The sequence below is a fragment of the Osmia bicornis genome, chromosome 1, assembly GCF_907164935.1.
Source record: "Osmia bicornis bicornis chromosome 1, iOsmBic2.1, whole genome shotgun sequence".
NCBI classification, from domain to species: domain Eukaryota; kingdom Metazoa; phylum Arthropoda; class Insecta; order Hymenoptera; family Megachilidae; genus Osmia; species Osmia bicornis.
The window spans coordinates 15,964,949-15,987,422 of NC_060216.1; the positions used below are offsets into that span (position 1 = coordinate 15,964,949).

Here is a 22,474-nt window from a genome sequence, read left to right on the forward strand (position 1 = left end):
GGTGTTTATTAATAATATTATCTCTGGCGCAGAAACTAAGAGTCTAAGAATGTTGAAAAGTAATGTTCCTGTGAATGAGTCTCCTTTCGTGATACGAACCAAAGTGACTCCGTTTTAAATGCATTAAAAAAGAAAATGGAAGGCGACTGTGAGAAGAAAAACAAAAGGGAAATAAGTATAAACGAATGAAATTCACATATTGTCTTTGTAATTAGTTGCTTTTATTCCGAACATATTTTATCGTACGATAGAGATATCTTCTTTTTTTTATCCACTTCTATCGACGATTAGTGAAGCTCTACCTCGTGGCACGTGTCGACCATTTTTTTTTCTCTTCATGATTTCGCGCTATGAATTTTAACACGTTGACTGCGGTGAATGTAATGTATTGACTCCGATAATACTGATAATTCGAAGTAGTAAACCGAAGTATTAGATAAAAAAAAATGAATTCTGAATCAGTTGTGTTATCGTGAATCGCCATACTATGCATGAGTAGTCCTCCAGTCAACGTGTTAAACAATCTGCAACGTGTAATCGTCGAATGAAATCGCCCGCTGTTACTCGATCGATTCGAAAGGTAATTATTTGAAAAATTTATATAAAATATGGCACAATTCGTAGTACACACTTCTGCAATGAAGGTGTTTTTTTGATAAGAGGTGAGGAGAGTCATCTCTTCGAAATTTGCCACGCCTTGTATAATCAGTATTACAAAGATTCGAGCCTTGGTCAGCTTGCATCGTTAGCAATAATTAAAAAAGATTTTGAAACTTCGAACGCGGTGGGTTTACTAAATTCTCTTGCTTGTTTTTTCAGTTTGCCTATCGATCCCTCCCTGTAACTTCTTGTAAATAATGTATATTGGAACACGGTCGAATCACTATCTTTTTGAACTTGTTCATCGTAGAATTCCGATGAGTTTTCAGCGGCGCGAGTTAATGTTATTAAACGTAAGCTCTTATCTTCCTGTACAGATAAAAATCGATGTAAGAGAAAAGAGAGCACGGAACGAAAGGAATGAAAGAAGGAAAATGGGGAGAAAGAAAAGAAAATGAAGGAGACATTTAGGAAGATGCATCTGTGCGTAGATGTACATTTTTGAAGGAGCGTCGCACCAAAATAATACGTATTTTTTGATGGAATGAAAATGATAACGTTACACGTAGCTTGTACAAGTTAGAGCAAAAAACGAGAGTAAAAGAGAGAGCGTGTATGTGTGTATGAATGATGAAAGAAAGAGAGGGTTGGAGAGGAAGAGAGAGAGAGAGAGTGAGAGAGAATTTGATTGTCAGTGATAGCCTGGCCTTTTTCGCCACCTTTAGTCGTACCAACCGCATTTATAATAGAGGGGTAACTGTAGTCTTCGTAAAAAAAAAAAAAAGAAAAAAGAATTTATGAATGGACTTAATTAAGAAAGAACGATGAAAACCTAAATGAAAAACTTAAGAATAAAGTTTTCCAAAGCCGAGAGAACTATTCAGGTACTTAAAGACAGAAAAAGGTAGAAGCGAAAGGAAATATTAAATAATCCCTGAAGGTAGGAAAAGAGAGGCAGTCGATGAAAATGTAAAGAAAAATAATGAAACAAAACCGCTTTACACTGGCCGTTAAGCAAGCGATTAAAACTTAAGAGATTTTGTATTGTATGTTTGTTAAGACTACTGTTTTTTCTGACTCCAAAAAAAACACCCCTTACTACTACCAGTATTCGAAAGGACAATTGTGCTGCGTCGCTTTGATATCTGTAAACGAGAAACACGAGGAGAAATAAAATAATGTAGGGATGAAAAATATAAAATTATGAAAAAACTACAAATAAGGGAATGTAAAGGATAAAAAGAAATGATTCTAGAGCATAGAAGAGTAGAGGAGAACGTGAGAGAGGGAGAGAATGAGAGAGAAAGAGGTAAAAAGAATAATACGTAAAAAAGAAAAAAAAAATACGAAACGGCCGTGCACTGCAAAACGTACATTGATTAAGATACGTATTGTCGTTTAGCACAAATCAAATAAACGATAAAAGAGAGACCGATAAACAAGAAACGAGAGTAGCCAGATAAACCGAGGACGGAGTTGTTTAAGAAAAAGAAAAATGAAAAAATAATAGTCATCGGAGTACAGTCATGTCCGAAGAAAAGGATTAAAAAAAAAAAAAAAAAAGAAAAAAAGAAAAGAAATGAAGTAAATACGAAGGATCTACTTCTCTGTACATACGTTTAAATGAATCGGTGAAGAAAAAACACGAATGAAGGGAACATTTCTTTTCTAAACATTATACATATGTACTGTAATTATTAACAAACAAACAGAAAAAATAATAATAAACATTAATAATACATATTTTCGAGATACACGATCAGTCTGTGAAGATGTTTCTTCGATGATGGCTGCGATTCTATTCCAACGCATCGTATATCTGACTTAGAATCGATGTTTACATGTGAATACACCATACACCGGCAATTTATATGTAAATATTTGACGAGCGTTAAGTGAAGTAAAATGGAAAAAAAGTAAAAAATGAAAAATAGCATGCATACAAACTATGGAAACTTCTAGTAGTTGTCTCCGTGTGATACGTACTATTATTATTTTGTTGTCACTTCGATAAACGTTGAAGGCCTCGTTATTTTCCCCGCATTCTGGCAACGTATATCTCTCTTGGCTAAAATCTATTCTAATCTAAACTGTTGAAACTGTGCTAGTAGTAATCTGGTGTATGGAACCAGTTTACAGTATCTAACGATCACTTCCGATTCGATGGATTCCATTTGGTTCATCAAATACAGAAGTTCTTCGTTCGTAGTATACACGGTATTCTCTTGGAAAATATCAGCTGTTGTTAAATAAACCAAATGAGACATATAAATAGGAAAACTTTAAATTTTTTTGTTTATCTTAATAATTTTTAATATACGAATTACTCTCGTTCTCGTTTAGGACCCATTTGGAGACGACTTAACTCGGATCAGATAACATTGAACAATTTCTGAAACGTATACTTCCTGGTCTGGAGTTAGCGATATTTTCTGGGAGAATATTATACATCTCTTTGCGACTGAATACTAAATTATTGATACTTCTTTGTATATTCCCGTTCTTAGGTACCCTCGCTTTCGAATGCAATTGAATTTCATACGATTGAAACGCGAGTCGTAAAGAGTCAAAAATCGCTGTTTTGATTTGCGAGTATGTCGATTATTCGAGGATCAAATAATCGTACGTCGAATGCGGAAATTTTTAATTCAAATTTCGAGTGATCTTTTTTTCGATATTTTAATGCTAGAACTATCAAAACAGTGAAAATGATTGATTTATAATTTTATTAGAAAAATTATTCGAATTTAAATGAATTTAATTTAAAGTTTTATTTCTTTATTAAAGATACTCACGTAGGTATATAGTTCTAGCGTTAATCTATCCGTGCAACTTTGTTTCTTTTTTTAAATATCGCATCTTACATAATTGAACACTCTCGACTGTTGTGTAGACGAGTCCTTGGTTTTCTTATAAATATCATGATCTTCGAATACTTATCAGTAATTGGATGCATGAATCAGTACACTGATAATCCTGAGGTATATCGTGGAAGGATGAGATTCCCAAGAAAGGAAAAAAAATGAAAAGTCAGAGTTATTAAAAGCTATCATTAACTAGTTTTCATATTTGAAAATCTATCACGAAAAAACAAAATCAGGAATGTTAATAGGAAGCAACTAATGTTGTAATCGCTTGATCTCGTTAACTTTTGTCAGGTACATAAAAGAAGAAAAAAAAAAGACGAAAAAAATAAGAATACTCCGTGGATATGACTGTACAGCGCATTAATTTGTCCGGAGGTACATATATCGAGAATCCTTTTTCAAATTGAGGTATTAAGGATTGCATATTGTACATAAACAAGACATATTTTCTATATAAGGGACGTCGCTCGGTAAAGCCGATGGCTCGAAAAATATTGCAATATTACGATAATTCTTTTAAGCGGTAGGATAGCCTTTAATCGTTTTATGTAATGTAATGATAGAAGAGGGTCTGGCAGAATAAAAGTGAAAGTTCTGTATTTAAAAATGTTCCCAAGGTGTACATTTCTTTATTTATTGTTCGCTGGATTAACTTTTTTTTGTGAACTTGAGACTAATTCAAAATGTAACATCGTTTCTTTTTTACAAAACAGTTTTCTTTAATGAAACATAAATAACAATAATAAATTAAAATATCAAATAGTCGTTACATACGTACAATCTTTTTTCTAAATACACATCAGGTTTTGCTTTCAGATTCTTTCTGTTGACTTGCTACTTCCTTAAATAGAAAAAAGAAGTTGAATAGATATAACAATTACGTGCTATTAAAATCTAAGGAAAAATTAAATACTTACTTGTTGAATAATGTCTAATAACGAGGAACTTTCATTAGACGTAAAAAATTCATTTACTTCTTGTGGAACACAAATATGATTTGGAGCTTTTGGTTGAATACCAATTTCCTCGCCTATAAACCTGAATTCTGGTATATGCTTTATTTCATTTTGTATTTCTTCATAAGTAAAAAGAGTTCCTTTGGTAGCAGACTCGTCCAAAGGACCAAAGTCGATTATTTTTACCTTTTCTTTTTTAAAACGAACAACATCAAACGAATCTATAACGAAACATTTGATGCATTAGATAATATATTATAACGGAAAAATGCTCTTTTAATTACTTACAGTGATTCAGTGGAAATCTGTCTTTAATACGTTCCATAAATAGACTTTTGATATCTGTCTGAATATTAAATTTTTCTGAATCATTGTAGCTATGGTATTGTGATATATCTCGTTGACTGATCGCTATGCGAAATTAAGGTACTAGTTTAGTTGAATTGATTACAAGGACACCTATAATATAGTAAATTACAATAAGGTGACTACAAAGAACATGTTACCTGTAAGTTCATTGTTTACAACAAAACATCGAAATTCTGTACAAGGATTAATATCTCGCCATTGTTTTAATATTATACACGGTGTCAACGAATTTTCATTATTTGTGTAATTTTTAACATTGCTTAAATCTTTTGCAATTCTGTCTGAACTTTTCAATAGCAAATATACTTCTTCCAATGTTTTGCATTTAAGAGTTTTGGTTGGTGCAACCCAAGTTGCGTCCTGAAAACAGATATTAGTAAAATAGTTAAATACTTTATCAGTAAAATCAAAACCAACAAAGCATGTGTACCAAAGGTGAACTCCAATTACTCTTAATAAAAACTGCATCGTATTCATCTATGACATCTTGAATCTTTTTACTAAATTGTGGGAATGTTGGTTGAAAATCAAGTGACTGCTACAAAAGATAATAATCTAAAATTAATATATACACAATAATATTTTGAAATTAATGTTTACACACATATTAAAGTTACCTCTTCGTTTATCACTGGAGAACCATCTAACCACTCAGGGTTTTGCAAGCCAGAATTTGTAGCTTCTATAGGCAATATAAATGCATCGTGCTCCAAGTATTTAAGTACTTCCTCAGGAATATCAAGAATGGTAGCATTTAAAGAATCTTTACGAAATTGAGGATACCATGATGCAAAGGAACATTCAGGTTTCAGATTATTCACCATGATGATTAATAACTATTATAAAGTAAATCAAATTTTTTGTTCTCTACAGATTAAATGTATGAATAACAAATCCTGCAACATAAAATATTGGTCGAGTCAATTAAAATTAAAGCAATACCACAATAGATATTTATATACTTATGTGAATCTTTTAAATGGAATCACCATACATACCAGCGTCACAAGAGAATGGTATAAAATGGCAACTGTAGAGAAATGACCTGTACTTATTTCATCAGTTGTGTTTTTTTGTTTTACAAAGAAATATATATCGTAGTGTTCGAACAATGCAAAAGTTTCTCTTTATTAAGTATTTTTGTAAAAATTAATATACTAAACTACAGGTACAATTATTACGATATAATATGAACGTATAACGTTAACAAATAACCTATTGATAACTCCTATGGAGTTTATAACATAAAATGGTTTGAAAATGACAAAAAGTAACTCTTTACAAAATGTTTACTTAAATGATATAAGTAAAATGTAAATGATACGTTGTTTTAAATAAATATGATGTATTAAATGTATTGATATTTGTAAACGTATGAGATACGTCTCGATTATATAAACATTCCAGTTCAAAATACGTGTAGTGGAAATTATCGTTATATTTCGCCAATAATATGGGTAAGGAAGTGAAACTTTTTAATATTTATAAATAAATATATTACATTGTGCGATACTATAACCGAATTTCTGTTTTAAGTGATGGCAGGGAACGATAGCACTCCTGGATCTTTAGCAGAAGATTCATTGTCCACAAGATTACAATGGCTTTGTCAACGTCGAGAAGCACTACAAGAAAAATTAGCTCAAAAAAATAATGAACTTAAAAATCTATGCGTAGAGGAAGCGGAATTGACTGGTGTTTTACCACCAGAAATTCCATTAGAACCTGGAGAAAGCCCACCAGTATTTCGTAAAAGAGTTGGGACAGCATTTACGTACCCACAGAATTTAATTAACAAGCTAAAAACAAATGAAGTTGTATGTTTTTAACAAATTAGTACTTATACAATGTTTAAAATTTGGGTACATGGAAATTTAATACATACAATTTTTTATGTTCTTCTTTGTAGGAAGAATCTGCTCTGGAACTAGAACGACAAGTTCAAATTGGTATAGTGGAGGCTGCATTAGGAATTGTAAATGACCCTGCCGAAAGTAAAGCAGTTCGCCGTAAACATAGACTTGTTTATCAACAGAGTCAGCGTAGGCTTCAAGAGTTGGAAGCTAGACTGAATTTTATAAGACAGAGTCGCAGTAAAGTGCATAATCCAACACAGTCCCAACATTCTAGCATTTCTACTACCCAATCACATTTGCATACCAACGTAAAGCATAGAACAAAGAAACCTCGTCCACCGCTAGACAGTACAGGTATAATAATCTTAACAATAAAACATTACTTTTATTTCATTTCATTTTAAATTATTCAAATTTTTTTTTATAGTAAATGATGTAAATATGAAAGTCACAAGAGGATTGCTTCAAGAGGGTGGTATAAGCTTAAGCCCATTGGGATCAGAAGATAAGTGTAACACATATCCTGGTCATGGGTATGATGATCAGTCACTGATACCTAATACATATAATCATACTCATAATCATAATCATATTAGTACATATTGCTCTGCGATTCCTGATCAAAGGCAGAATATTAAAATAATTGAACATGACCATAACGATAATCAAAATGTTTACATATTACCTGACCAATATCGTACGCGTACGTATTCACATGGAAGCGGTGGTTCGCGTAATCAAAATCATTATCAAGATAACGAACGAATATATCGTCCTGTACCAAATACATATACCGAGGACGAACGTCAATTACGATATCGCCAGTTTCAACAGCAACAATTACAAGATCAAATACATAATTATCAGCAATATTCTGACTATAAACACTTGGACAATGATGTTCAGCGAAGATCGAGTCAAGAATATTATGAAAGAGATTTTCGTACATTACATTATACGCATCTACCAGAATTCCCAGTATATCATAAAAATAATTCTCAACTGCAACCTTTACTTAGACGAGATCGTGATTCTAGTGGAAATAAGAATGTACGATATGTGGATTCACCTAGTGAGCCACAAATGCCCTCAGGTTATTGGATGCGATGTGACGATGAAATTGTTTGGTGCCCGGATGATCAATCTGCTTCAGATAGATTCGGTAGTTTGGATCGAAGGAAACGCAATGCTGTACAACATACTGGTAGTATTGGAACCGACATGCAACCTCGATATCGTACAGTAGCTGTAGGATGCACTAAAAACTCTCCTTATATCGCGCCTCATCAAAATGCCTCTGTTCATTTGCTTCCGCTGTCGGAGCAACCATCAACGAACAAGATGTTACTTCGTACGCAATCATTGGGGAGCGTGGAGAAATGGCATTCAAACCATTTACACGAATTGCATGATGGTAAGGATACAACAGATAATGTTAGTCGCAAAGGAAGAGAAAAAGAATGGTATGAAACTTGTTTGGATTCACGTACAAGTCCAGGATTAGATACTAATTTAATATCATCACATAAAAGCATGCACTACCAATCTACTCTTCCCGTATGCTCTAAAGCGCCTTTGAGCAACAAATGCGACGATGGAAGAAGTAATTACCTAGCTGCGATGAATCATCGTAAAACTGATGTATTAATGACTGATAATGAACAGCATTTACAACCATTGTCACCTCGTTACGAATCAACACGAAAGAAAGTACTTGAAATTCCAGCTGAATCAAAGCCGCCACAAGAAACAAGCGAAGATACGATAATATTGGGATCAGCTCAGAACTGTACAATTGTCCAAGCTGGGAAATATCAACCATACAGAGAAGTTACAAAACCTTTTGAAATGTCTGACTTTTATAAATATTCTACTAAATTTCGCAAAAGGAACGAAATGAACGGACAAAGTGCTTCAAATGAAATTCAAGATGATTCTCGAGAAACAAATGATGCAGAACCTGATACTTCAAATACCATACATAATGGATCAGTTGCTGGTTCAGTACAAAAAAGAATCTATCAACCAGTTCAACGAATGACATGCCAGCCTTATCTTGCATCATTGAGATAATTTTTTGTTCGCATATAGATTATGATAAATTTAAACAAATAAGGTAAACCAGGTCAGATAGGCTGGACCTGTCTAGAAAAATATTTCTAATCTACTTTTAATTTGTAACAGACTGAGATATGATATACTAATAGAAACAATTTCTATTATAGCAACAGATGTGGTCAACAGAATTTCATGACATTGTAATGCAATTTTTTTTTTTTTATTTCTTGGTCCAGTTGAAAAGTAATTAATTCAGTACTGCTAAATAGTCGCAGTATTGTTAAAAAAGCGTATAATTGTATACACGTTAAGTAAGATGTTACATCTTATAGAAAATTTAATTGAGTGGCAGTTAAACGTAGCTTAAATATTAATTCAGTGTTGAAGTTTAACTAGTGCCTTATTTTGATTCAAAATTACTACTAAAGTTATACAAAATTGTTTACAAACTAAACGTATATGTACGTTGAATTTATAAATAACGAATTATTAGAACGTTGTGCGTTGTGAACGCAAAACTAACTTAAAAACTTTTTTGTTATTTTAAAACTAAGCTGAATATATGATATACATATAGTCGCAATCTGATAAAAATGTACCAAAATGCTTTGATTCGTAACATAGAGAATTAATATTTTTATAACTGATTTTATAGAATATTTACATAGAAAATAAAAGAATAAAGTTGCTGAAGTATGAAGCACTGAGAAATAAAAAGTACACCCATAGATTAGGTACTAATAATAAGAATAGTTCTTTGGATCATATATTTTAATATATTATATATTCATGGAAATAGTTTTTTACTATTTTGCATCATCTAAAATAGATGGTAAGAAAACGCTAAATTTCATTAATTTGAACATTTCCAACTTTAAGCGCCAAAGATTCGAATGATGTTTCATGATGCTTTGGTTAAAAATGTTTTGTATTTATTTAAATAGAATTTATACGTGTTTCGAACAGTATAATGAAATTTATATTCAGTTCAATGATATGTTCATGAATGTACATTCATCTTAATTTTACTAATTTTACTTTAAGCTGAACATTTATTTCGATTAAAATTTATTTTCCAGAACTAGAAGTAATGTATATTAAAGTTAATGATTAATTTATACCAACGATATGAACTCATAACAAAAATAAATGATTCACGCTTTAGTTAATATCTATCATCCATTAGGTATGTTTTTTTATAACGTTACAATGTAAAACGTTAAAGCTAAATAAAAGTTCGATTTAATTTATCGGGTAATACATTCTTCATATTATTTAATCTTATCTTTGTCGCTATAATAATGTTTCTATTATGTTTTGAGAAACTAATAAAAAAAATCAGATTCAAAAAAATTAATTTTTATGCTATTATGGACTAGACTTGTAACAAAAACTCCTATTGTCCTTATCGGTAGCACCTAATGTTTCGAATTAAATTTTTAGTTTACATGAAACTTTTTAAAACTATGGTTTATGTAATATATACAGGGTATTCAACTAAGGATGGGCATCCTTTGAGATGGTGACACCTGGGGCGATTCTGAATAACATTTTCTTTTGGTAAAGGAAAACATTGTTCAGAATCACCCGACCTGCCATCTCCTTAAAGGATGCTTATCCGTAGCCGAACACCCTGTATATTTTGGTAAACTATATATTAGCAAATATTAAAATAAAAACAAGATTACTATACAATATTTTTTCATATATTGTTTTATGAATTGTAAAGATCCATTACATCCTACCAATAAACATTTAAAACAATGACATGTACATTCAACAATTAACAAACACATAAAACTTTTTGTATATATTTACCTTCAAGTTTTCACAAAAATTAAACATAAAACATATCGATTTAGGGGCAGATTAAAATTCGAAAACATATTTGTAAAGTAGATGAGACGAAAGGTGTATTGTTGTCCACAGTTTACATAACAATATTTAATATAAAAAATAAAAACAGTAAATATTATATAACATGGAAATTAAATTTTGAATTGTAGTAATTGTAGTCTTACTTAACAGCATTTATCAATATGGTAGGAAGTAATGGTTAAAAATCAGTTACGTCTAAAATGGGTATTATATATCTACTATTGATCAAGCAATTTCATCTTAAAAATTTATATCTAATGCAATCACTCACAAATCATATAAAAATTCTAATTTTATATAGTCGTATAGTGCAATTGCAAGTATGTATATGTTATTTGTTTCAACAACAAACTATTTCAGTTTCTATTTTACAACTGCACTTTACAAAATAAATTAATATTGGACTTATAGTCAGATCCATTGGCACTCTATACCTATTTCATTATATGTATGGTGCTAAATAAAAATACGCTTTTAAATTCACAATATCTAACGTATAGAATTATTGTTATCCTTATTGTTAACGCATGAACATAATAATTATTTCCGGAACGTTTACCAATTGACAAAATCTCAGAAAAAGATAAGTATATAATATAAATTTCATGTTACTCCAATGTTAAAAGATATTTTGTAACAAATTAACAATTACCGGCATAAAAAGTACTCGCCCAATAAGCAATAATGTTTAAAATATTTTGAATATTTATATAAACAGCGTTAACAATAACAATAAAAATTTAATCATAATGATGTTTTATAAAATTAACAGCACAGACATTGTACAAGAAATATAAACAATCTGTACACCATACTGTGGAAGGATTATCTATTAAAATATCAAACAACATCACTTGTAATGACAAACAACAAAATTATACTGTTCATTAAAAGCAACACTGAGAAAATTTTAATAAAAATGCATAACTTATAACTATGAATAATAGTAAGTGGAATTATAAATACAAAACATTTCGAAACGATTTAAGAATGTAATGCTCATTCAGAGTAATGTCTTAAACAACTTGGAAAACTGCTTCTGCAAAATGATTTACTCAATCAAAAACAAAGTTGATGTATTCCCTGACCTTTATTTCTGTTGAAAAAACTCTGATTACTTTCATTTTTCAATAAATTATTGTGGAACACACATTCATTGTGTTTATAGAACCGTACAGTTCAGTTCGAAAAGGTGATATAGTCTCCAAATTTAATGAATCATAAAGATAAAATAATAAAATTTTCAAATACCTTTGAATTCATATATCATTTAGAAAATAACTTTTATTTGCGTTCTTTTATCTGGATTCAATTTGTGCATATTTGCCAAAAATCGTTTCCTCTTATTATATTTTTAATAGTATACACATTCAACCGAATTTTCATATTATCACACAGACACGCACTTACTATACGGTACATTCGATTTGCGCAATTTATCACGGATATCTTAAAACTATTAATTAAAGACTAACACTATACATTTTAATAATTTAAAGAAATTTGTTAGATGTTCACAGTATTATATAACAGGAGGTAGGACAATTAATTGTATCTTATGAACAATCAAATATGTATAACATACCAATCATCATAAATAACAAATGATTTGCATTTTTTTTCATTACTTCTTATAACACATAATTCAATTTTTTGTTTCTGATAAAAGTTTTATTTCCTAGATCGAGTAAGAAATAAATGTAATAAAACTTGATATTGGTTTTCTACGTGTAGAATAAGTACAGAACTGAAATTAAAATTACTTTAAAAATATTTATAAAAGAAAATAGTAAGTTAATATCTTTTTTACTTTATTCAATGACTTCTTCATCAAGCGTTAAGTTTCAAGCCAAGAATTAACAAAATTGATGATGATGATAATAATAATAATAATAATAATAATAATAACAATATTTACGAAATTAATGACGCTTAAAATATTAAGAGATAATAGTACACCTACTTTATTTAATAAAGAAGTAAATCAAATTTATTTTCAAAACGTACGAACTAACTATCATTGTGTACTACATTAACTATTTATTTTCCAATAAAAAAAATTATTAACCCAATGATTAGGTAACACTAGGAACAAAATTTCGTATATTTATGCCAACAAGGTAGTACTATAAATATATTGATTTATATTCTATTAACTGAATTAATTTGGTGTACTGATAATTTGATGTGTATATCTTTTATGAATGAGTATTAGTTGTTGCAGCAGTATTGGGTAAAATATATCAAAATAAGCCATTATAAAGTGACAATATGATATTAAAAAACTTGTCATCATACACGTGACTCTAACCTCCTTGTTATCATTACTGTTACTGTAATTACCATTTTAATGTCATTTACATATTTTTCATGTAAATACATCAAACTAAGCACACAAGTATTTTATTAATTTAACCCAGACATTTTTTAAATTGTAATCATTACAAAATTCATAAACTACTTGACTATTCAGCCACTGAAACCACTTATATGTGGTGAATGGGATAGATAATACAGTTAACAGCAATAGCAGCAAAATGATCGAATTTATATAATAATTATCCACACTAAACTTCATATTCAGACCATTCTGACTCCTCTGAATCTGATGAAAAGGGAATAATATCTTCAAAATCTACACTGTATACCCAGCGACTGTCTCTCTCTTCAAAAAAGTCCCACAAGATTAATTGCTGTAAAAAATTATTTGTTGTTTTTGTAAATCTATAGGAAAGATACAATGTTTACAATAAAAGGTAGAAAGCCACAAAAACACTGTAATGAATTAAGTTAGGTTTAGTTCAATTTTAAACTTACATGTAAAATATCGATGTTTGCATCGGCATTGCGTCGTTGACGAACAGGTGGACCAACGTCTGTTTTAGTGCCATCGGGAAGTGCATGGAGATAAAAGCACTTATTGCCAAATGGACATTTACCGCGTCCTTTATTGAAATACTTACAATCTTTGGTGCTGTAATAAAAAGGTGGATATAACGTCATCGTACATTACTATTATTATTATTATTATTATATACATTTCTTCCTACCTCAGTGCACATTTGTAATCCGTTATTAATTTTTCCTTTTCTTCTTTTGTATCTACCCAGTACATACTTGGACATACAAAATCAGAGGTGACGCGACATTCTGGACAGGCTCTTATAATTTTATTGTCAAATTGTTTAGCTTGTCTCCATTTTCTAATACAACTTAAACAAAAGCAATGATTACAATTTGGTAAAATTCCGAATCTCTGTTCTCCAGATGTCTTTTCCATTATAATTTCAAAGCAAACTCCACAAGACTTATCTTTGCTACGCTGAATAGCAAAGGAGAGCTCCATATCTACCTCGTGCTGTTTAACACATGCCTAAAAAGTAAATTTAAGTCATAAATTCAAATTTTTGTTTGCAACAACATGACAAAGTAACGCAATGCGTTTATTACATTTGTATGTTTCTTTCTAAGTTCTTCATTATTTGGATGAAGTGCAGCACGATTGCACAGTTCACAAATATCACCATGTAAGTAGGTACAATTACGTTTCCTACAAATTCCAGTTGCTTCTGCATAGGGACATAGAGGTTCTAAAGATGGACTGGATGCCTGACCAGATGGATTTACAGCTTGAGCATAAGATAATGGCAGTGAAGAACTTGCTGATGTTTCTAAAGTATCAGAATTTTCGTTTGCTGAGGATGAACCAGCTACAGATGAAGGCACAAATTCTGGGGCTTTTACCCATTCTTCAGCTGCATGAGCACTTTCTTTACTAGAAATGCATAAATACATTTTAATATGTTATATTTTCTATCATCATAATGATTATGTATATAAATATGTATATATATATCGCATATTTTTATATACCATATTACAATGTATTATGTGATATGCAATGGTATTACGACTTAAATCTTGCTGTATTATAATGTCATCTAACGACAACATACACATTCTTTATTGTTGTCGAAGTTGAAGTATTTGAAGTCTGTTGCCCAGGTGAAGAACTTTCTATTGAATTTGCATTCACCAAATTATTATCAATAGTTTCAGGATTATGACGGAAATGGCACTGATTCCCAAATTTACAAACGCCATGTTTAAAAAAGCGACAAACACTGCTAAAAGGTGGGACAGAAGAAATTACTGTTTCATTGGTACTTCCATCGTTCCCAATTTCTTGAGTATGACGATATCTGCAATTATTCCCTTCACGGCATATACCATTTTTGAAATAGCTATAATAAAAGAAAAGAATACAATTTAATAAAAAAAGGGGAAAGTATAAGCAACTTGGAAAATATCAATATTTACATAGTTCAATTTGTTGACATGTTATAATACATCTTTATATGTAAGGAAATATATGCTATTATTTTGTTATTTGTGTATTATCGTCAGAAAATGTTAGAAAGCGATAATAAACCAATTTCTTACCGGCAAACAACGCTCTGTGTCCAATTGTCGGCCATTTTCTAAAGCTTCCACTTTAACAATAATCGACAACGCGTCCTCAGAGGATCGCGTAAGATCTTTTTATACAAAACAATATGAAATATAGTATGAACTTATCGAAATACACATGTATTCAAGACCACAATATATTTCATACTATATCCTCAGTTTTATTCAACGACTTCTTCACAGATTCTTCAAAATCATAAAAAAACACCTCGTACACATCAATTTTCTCTTTTTGTCTCCTTTTTATTGCTTCCCCCGTTTTTGTATGTATTATTTCCTTAGGTTTTCTTTTTAAATTTATTAACCTGTATATGTATACTCTCCGTTTTTGTTCAGTATCGATAAATATTTAATGTGTATTATAATTCATCGACTTTTTCACAAGAGTACACATATACGTCACGATTAAACTAACAACAGGACAACAGGCAAATTCACATTTGACCGTTATATACAAGTTAGAGCATGCGCTGGTAAAACTCTTCAGTTTAAAACACTTTCAAGATCAAGAAATGCAATGCAAATTATCTTTCACTCTTAATCAGCACATAAATTAAAAAAGCTTGAACAATTGTAGGAAATTAATGTAATATTTTATGTTGCTGCTTATTTTTATAGAGATATAAATAAAAGTGTCACATTTATTTATATTATAAAAATTTGTTGTTGACAGAATCAATTATATAATTAACTGCACTTCAATTAATTAAATGAATAAAAATTTTGATTCTATAATATTTATATTATAAAAATATAAAAGTATCCTCCTTTCTTTTCTATTACGAAGAAGTCGCTATATAATGTGGTAAATTTTATTGTTAAATTACTCATATTGCTACAATTATTTAAATTTATTTTAACGTATTTTTGCCATATATTCGAAAGTATAACAAAAAAAAAACAAAAAAAACAAAAGAATACTGATAATATAATTATGAAAACGCGGCTTCATTTGGTTTGATCCAAATAAGATTACGATCATATGTTGGTAGTGTAGACGGATTACCGCCACAGCTATTGTATTTCGACAATGAGTATGGATTTATATTTTTAAGTAAATATTGAAAGACAAAGTGCTATTTAACATTGAAACTAAAAGGTGATACTCATTTTTCAGTATCTAAAATTCTAAAGGCGTTCTATGTTTTCAAATACAGTTTAGTGTTTTCAGCCGATCTAAAACTTTAAAATTTTGCATATAATATCTAAGTTGAAAGTAGTAAGCTACATTGATTATGTTTTATTCATTTATGAGATAGTGTTAATTGATAAAAAATTAGCATGTAATGTTTTTTTTGCTCTTATTTATGTTTTGCCGTTACTGTCACAGTCGATTAAATCACAAGTATAAAATACAACATGGCGAAGCAAAGCCACTTTTTATAATAACCTCAATTTTTTCATGTGTTAGTTTATTACGTCGAGGGGAAAAATTTAATGTCAATTATTTTGGGAAAATATTTGCTTGTACACCTTTGTTTCTTTGTATTATTTTTTTAACTGTAATTAATTTATGTTTTGAAATATAATTTCTTAATGCTTGTTTTGTTGATGTTTGTTTATAGTATTTAAAATGAATTTGTACAAGTTATGTACATATGTCAGATGAATAAGATATTTATCCATGTATGTACACAATTGATTATCTCTAATTATCTGTTTTCATGCTTTATGAAAATTTGTGCATGTGAAATACATTTTGGATACTTAGGTATATTTAATTATAACTTTTTAGCATTGCTTACTTTCATGTATTTGATAACATTTAAATGTATTTCAGATATTTATTGACATAAGTAAGCATGGATTCTGAAATTGATATAGAATTATCAAGTGATCAAACTCAGAAGGTTTCACAGATAGACGATGAGAAAGAAAATGAAAGTTCAATTGATCATAGTAATGACATAAATACTAGTATAGATGAAGTACATCAAGGATCGTCGGTTCTTAATGCAAATAAAGAAACTGTGGATGAAAATGAAATGAATGAAAAAGTAATTAATGAATCAGATGAAAAGCATAAAAAAAAGTCTGACAAAAGTTCAGAAAATGCAGAAGTGTCAAATACTGTGTCTTGTCAAGAAAATATTTCAAAAGAAGGTAATTCACAAGTGAATCCATTAACTTTCCAAGAAAGTAATATAACAGATACAGATTGTAATGATACACAGTCACCAACTTTGGCTGAAAGTACTACAAAAACTGTTTCACAGGAAGAAAGTAAAGAAATAACATCAGTGGCATCCATCGCATTAAAAGTTAATACAGACAGTTTGTCAGGTAATACAAATACCACAGAATGTGCAGAAATTCAGTTGTTAAAGGATACACCAGAGGAAATGGCAAATAAAATTTTAAAAGTTGTCAATGTAGATGATGCAAGTAATTTAAACTCAGAAAAAGAAGTCAATGATAATGTGTCAGAAGGTAATAAAGATAATTTAAATACTAAAAAGACTGATTCAGATGAAATATTAGAAGATTGTGATAGGATTGAGACAAAGAAAAATACTATTGAACCAGAAAATACAGAGTTTGTACAATTTTCCCAAGAAAAGCATGGAGATGTACAAATTGAAAATCAATCCATGGATGCTGAAGATCCTTTTGGAGGAGATAATCTTACTGCAGAAAATGTTGAACCAATGGACACAGATGATCTTAATGTAACTGATGTAGAATTTTCTAAATTATGTAGTCAAACAGATAATCTGCAAGATATTGTAAATAGCAAAGAAAACAGTTTTAGTAATAATAAGAAGGATAATAAGGAAGATAAAGATATAGATACTTCAGATACAGTAAAAAATGCTGATAAAAATCGGAACGAAAGTGCAGTTGAGGTAGAACAAAATGAAAATGTAAGCACAGAAGTTGCAGGCTCAACTAAAGAATGTAATGATAAAACAAAGAAAACTCTTGATGAAATAACACCGATGGACACAGAAGAACAATCGGAAGTCTTACCGGGACAAGATGACGAATTGTGTATTATTCCAGATAGTATGAAAGTAATAATTCCTGGCCAAACAGAAAAGTCAAACTCTAATAATACAGAATCTTTACATGAAGGTAGTCACGAACATAATGAAGATAAACGAAGCGGTCAAAATAGTGAATCACAAATTGATATAAACAAAGGCTTACAACAAAATTTAAAAGAATCAAATATTGTAAATGAAACTAATGCAAAAGATACAGAAGAAAAGATACAAAAAGAAAAAGATTCACATACTAAGGTTACAGCTTCAAATGCAGATGTTATTAATATTGACGAAGAGTCGAAAAATTCCGAAATTGAAGAAATCACAACTAAAGAAATTTGTAAACAATGCAACGAAGAAAGATCGTGTAAGATTAAAGTAAAAATTGGTTTTGATACCTACAATGTATGTTCAAAAACTTGTAAAGCATTATTCAAAGCAGCTAATAATAGAGCTATGGATATACCCAGTGATGGAGTTAATTCTAAAAGAGAGAAACGTTGTGCAAACTGTTTACTAATTGTTGAATCTAACGATGAACGTAATCTTTCCTGGGAAACAATGGAATTCTGTAATGAGGAATGTCTAGGCAAATTTCAAACGAAATATGGTAGTTATTGTAGAAATTGTAATGGTTCAGTACAGGCAGTAAGTTTAGGCAAATATTGCGTACGATTTGGGTATGATGTTAGGCAGTTTTGTTGTTCAACATGTTTAGAAGAATTCAAGAAAGGACTAAAAGTATGTAGTTTTTGTCAAAAAGATATAAGTTCTAGCACGGAAGGTTTTCTCGCACCAGTTGGCGATAGAGGACAATTTAAAGATTTCTGTACTCAAGAATGCATGGAAAAGTATTCAAAAATGAGCTCTGTTGAACCTCCAGTTCTGGAAAAAAAATGTTGCAGTGTTTGTGAAGAAGTAAGAAATCATCTTCATTATTTATATTTATACTTTTATTTCTATTTGTAATATAAAGTGAACATTATTTACATTATAGTATTTTTTTTAACAGGAAAAAGTCGTACATTGCGAGGTTCAAATAGATAGATCCGAGCCGGTAGCTATTTGCAGTGAACCATGTTTTGCAGCATTCAAGTTTGTCAAAAAGGTTGATCCTGACCAATGTTCTACGTGCAAAAAGTTTTTTGAATTACCTAACAAAAAAAGTTCTGTTGTATTTTATGAAAATGAAGCTCATATGTTCTGTTCTAAAACTTGTTTGAACATATTTATTATTACGAATAGAAAAATCGTTCCATGTAATTGGTGCAAAGTAAAAAAATATAATTTTGACATGATCAAGAAAGAATTGAAAACAGGTCAGGTGATGATGATGTGCAGTTTAAACTGTTTAACGCTATATCAGGTATAGAATGTTCACATTTGATTGATACGAAGTAAAATTAAGATTAAATTAATTTATTCTTAATTATATACAGGTTTCTATCAATGCAGTTTCGGCGAAGCGAATAAATTGTGACTTTTGTAGAGAATACTCACAAGCTCAGTATCATTTAACCATGTCAGATGCAACGATACGGAATTTTTGTTCTTACCATTGTGTAATGAATTTTCAAGCTCAGTACACTAAATCCCCTATTACGATACCGGCAGGTGATGATCCTGTACCCACCGGTATGCCTAAAAGAACGTTACCACAGAGAAACACGAGTTCCAACAGTCAGAAAACTAACGATATGCAAAATAAAAAAAACATGCCAGTAATTTCCTCTGTTACAAGTTTAGCTGCAATAGGAAATGGACAATCTAGTCCAACAACTCAACAAAATAATGTAAATAGTATGGTGGTACCTTCGGTTACTATCAATCAAACTCAAACGCCTCAAGTTATTTATAAACAACACATTATAACAAGACCACCAAGTCCGATTCAAATTCACAATAAAACAACACAGTGTAAGCCTGTGGTACACACTAAAGGAGTTTCAGTACGTCCACGTCCTTGTACAAAAGCTACGCAAACGGATGGGATTCAGCAAGCGGTTGTACCGATACCGGTTCCAATTTATGTTCCATATCCAGTACACATGTTTAGTATGCCTTTCCCGGTCCCGATGCCTTTTCCCTTACCAATCCCTGTTCCTATTTTTATACCTACAACAAGAAATAGTGCTAAGGGAATATTTAAAGATATTAAAAGAATACAAGAAAAGATACCAGCTGATCCCTTCGAAGCTGAGCTTCTTATGATGGCAGAGATGGTTGCAACAGAAAAAAAAACTAACGAAAGTGATTCGGATTCTGCGGATGATAGGTAACTAACAATTGTTAAAAAAAAATTCTCCTTTTTTTCTTTTTCTTTTCTGTTTACTTCTTTTTACAGGGATGAAGATAATGGTGATCGTGATAATTCGCACAGTGGAGGTTTTAGCCCAGAAGGAGTTGATTCCAGTAATACGTTCGGTGATGATATGTTACAAATGGCTTTAAAAATGGCAACTGGTGAATTAGATGAACCAGCAGTTGATTTAGAAGCTGCTTTAACTCCAAACACAATTACTGCTACACAAACACCAACGCAGACTGATGCAGCTATGGAAAATGATGGTAACAACAAATTTATACTGTATCATATAAGCTTAAAAATTCTGTAATGATTGAAAATATTTGTCTAATATTCAGTTCAGTCGGAGCGACTGATTATTTCTTCCCGCGGAAGAAAACGAATGGTTCCATATAAGCCGCGATCTACCCCAAATAAACGAGGAAGGCGTGTATCTGGAGCAAATGATATACCTTTGATGCCACCTCCCGAAGCACAACCTCCGCCTCAACCACGTATTATAGAACCCATAGAAAAACCAGATGCAAACATGGCATTAAAATATACTTTTGGAGTAAATGCGTGGAGACAATGGGTAATTCATGCATATTATAATTTTATATTCAACGTGAAAAAAAAAATATTAAAAATCAGTTCTCATTCAAAATAGGTAGTTACAAAAAATGCTGAACTAGAAAAACAAAGTACCCCAATGAGAAAGATGAAATTATTTAAAACAGATCTTTTACAACTCACAGCGGACGAGTTAAATTATTCATTGTGTCTTTTTGTAAAAGAAGTTAGAAAACCAAATGGAGCAGAGTATGCGCCTGACACGATATATTATCTTTGTTTAGGTAAGCGCGTCAATGAATTTTGTCAATTCGTCAATTCACTATAATTTTATATTACAGGAATACAACAGTATTTATTTGAGAATAATAGAATAGATAACATTTTCACGGATTCGTACTACGAAAAATTTACAGATTGTTTGAATGAAGTTGCAAAAAAATTTTCTGTTCTCTACAACGACGCACGTAAGTTAATTTTATTTCTTAAATCGATTTAGAAAGGTTATTACAATAAAGTGATTGTTCTTTATAGAATATATTGTTACACGAGTTGAAGAAGAACATTTATGGGAATGCAAACAATTAGGTGCTCATTCTCCGCATGTACTTTTAAGTACTTTAATGTTTTTTAACACTAAACATTTTAATCTTGTGGTACGTGTGAATCATTTTGATTTCAGTTTAGTATTAACATTATACATAAAAAGAAAAAATGCAAAATTATAAAATGGAAAAAAATGTTGTAGACAGTAGAAGAGCATATGCAGTTATCATTTTCTCATATTATGAAACATTGGAAACGTAATCCTGCCGCTCAACCGGCTGCAACAACAGGAAAGGTTCCAGGTTCTAGAAATGTTCTCCTTCGTTTTTATCCACCACAATCAGCATTGGGTTGGTATCGAGTAATTTATATTCTTAAATCATTGCAAAATAATAAACTTCTAATATTTTTAGAAGGTAATTCACGCAAGAAGAAGGTATATGAACAACAAGAAAATGAAGAAAATCCATTAAGGTGTCCAGTCAAATTATATGAATTCTATTTATCCAAATGGTAAGTTTATCTATTTAAAACAATTAGATATTTATAAAAATCCATATAATATAGTGAAACTAAAACATTTCTATGGATTTTTAGTCCCGAAAGTGTTAAAACTCGAAATGATGTGTTCTATTTACTCCCTGAAAGAAGTTGTGTACCAGATAGCCCAGTATGGTATTCAACATCTCCACTGGCTAAAGAACACCTTATAAAAATGTTATATCGCATTAAAATGGTTAAAGAATTAATGTGGCATTATTAACTAGTTAATTTCATATTCAAGTATTTATATCTTCTCTCTGTTAATTTGGACAACTTAATATACAAAAAATAATTGTTCTCTTATACATCAAATAAGAATGTTTGAAAAATGATGTAGTCATGAAAATTTTATAATATCTATTGTATATTTTTCACTTCCTAATAAAACGAGATTTTTTAACTGTATCTGTTGCATAAAACAAATCAATGTTAATGTAATAAGAAATATATTTAAATGTAATTCTATTTATAGTGAAACTATTATTAT

At 30.5% G+C, this 22,474-nt stretch overlaps 4 protein-coding genes across 7 annotated transcripts; 2 read left to right on the forward strand and 2 right to left on the reverse strand.

Moving 5' to 3' along the window:
• The first annotated feature begins 493 nt into the window (after positions 1–493).
• On the forward strand, positions 494–11,072 carry LOC114871921. Of its 2 annotated transcripts, none has more exons than XM_046286731.1 (4): positions 494–580; positions 6,329–6,609; positions 6,702–7,002; positions 7,076–11,072. In XM_046286731.1, the coding sequence occupies exons 2-4, from the start codon at positions 6,331–6,333 to the stop codon at positions 8,719–8,721; spliced, it is 2,226 nt and encodes a 741-aa protein (XP_046142687.1). In that variant the 5' UTR covers positions 494–580; positions 6,329–6,330; the 3' UTR covers positions 8,722–11,072. The 2 variants fall into 2 exon arrangements, with proteins under 2 accessions (XP_046142687.1, XP_029034352.2); XM_029178519.2 differs by lacking the exon at positions 494–580 and adding an exon at positions 6,157–6,249.
• Positions 4,060–5,883, reverse strand: LOC114871928 (cell division cycle protein 123 homolog). 2 transcript variants are annotated; one of them, XM_029178532.2, is made up of 7 exons: positions 5,791–5,883; positions 5,410–5,688; positions 5,223–5,330; positions 4,930–5,152; positions 4,712–4,834; positions 4,385–4,644; positions 4,060–4,308 (listed from the first exon to the last, which is right to left on the reverse strand). In XM_029178532.2, the coding sequence occupies exons 2-7, from the start codon at positions 5,614–5,616 to the stop codon at positions 4,267–4,269; spliced, it is 963 nt and encodes a 320-aa protein (XP_029034365.1). In that variant the 5' UTR covers positions 5,617–5,688; positions 5,791–5,883; the 3' UTR covers positions 4,060–4,266. The 2 variants fall into 2 exon arrangements, with proteins under 2 accessions (XP_029034365.1, XP_046142695.1); XM_046286739.1 differs by lacking the exon at positions 5,791–5,883 and adding an exon at positions 5,755–5,772.
• A 778-nt stretch (positions 11,073–11,850) lies between the features above and the next one.
• Positions 11,851–15,502, reverse strand: LOC114871926 (probable E3 ubiquitin-protein ligase makorin-1). Of its 2 annotated transcripts, none has more exons than XM_029178530.2 (6): positions 15,028–15,502; positions 14,541–14,828; positions 14,035–14,359; positions 13,635–13,957; positions 13,402–13,558; positions 11,851–13,277 (listed from the first exon to the last, which is right to left on the reverse strand). In XM_029178530.2, exons 1-6 carry the CDS (start codon positions 15,060–15,062, stop codon positions 13,152–13,154), a joined length of 1,254 nt encoding a protein of 417 aa, XP_029034363.1. In that variant the 5' UTR covers positions 15,063–15,502; the 3' UTR covers positions 11,851–13,151. The 2 variants fall into 2 exon arrangements, with proteins under 2 accessions (XP_029034363.1, XP_029034364.1); XM_029178531.2 differs by having other exon boundaries at positions 13,217–13,308.
• A 505-nt stretch (positions 15,503–16,007) lies between these two features.
• On the forward strand, positions 16,008–22,392 carry LOC114871858 (zinc finger MYM-type protein 3). The gene is given in 13 exon segments (XM_029178373.2): positions 16,008–16,153; positions 16,835–18,959; positions 19,054–19,407; positions 19,481–20,316; positions 20,386–20,609; positions 20,685–20,920; positions 20,996–21,182; positions 21,240–21,365; positions 21,433–21,554; positions 21,647–21,794; positions 21,858–21,957; positions 22,042–22,187; positions 22,190–22,392. Coding segments are annotated over 12 exon segments (4,608 nt in total). The 5' UTR covers positions 16,008–16,153; positions 16,835–16,856; the 3' UTR covers positions 22,216–22,392.
• The last annotated feature ends 82 nt before the right edge of the window (positions 22,393–22,474 follow it).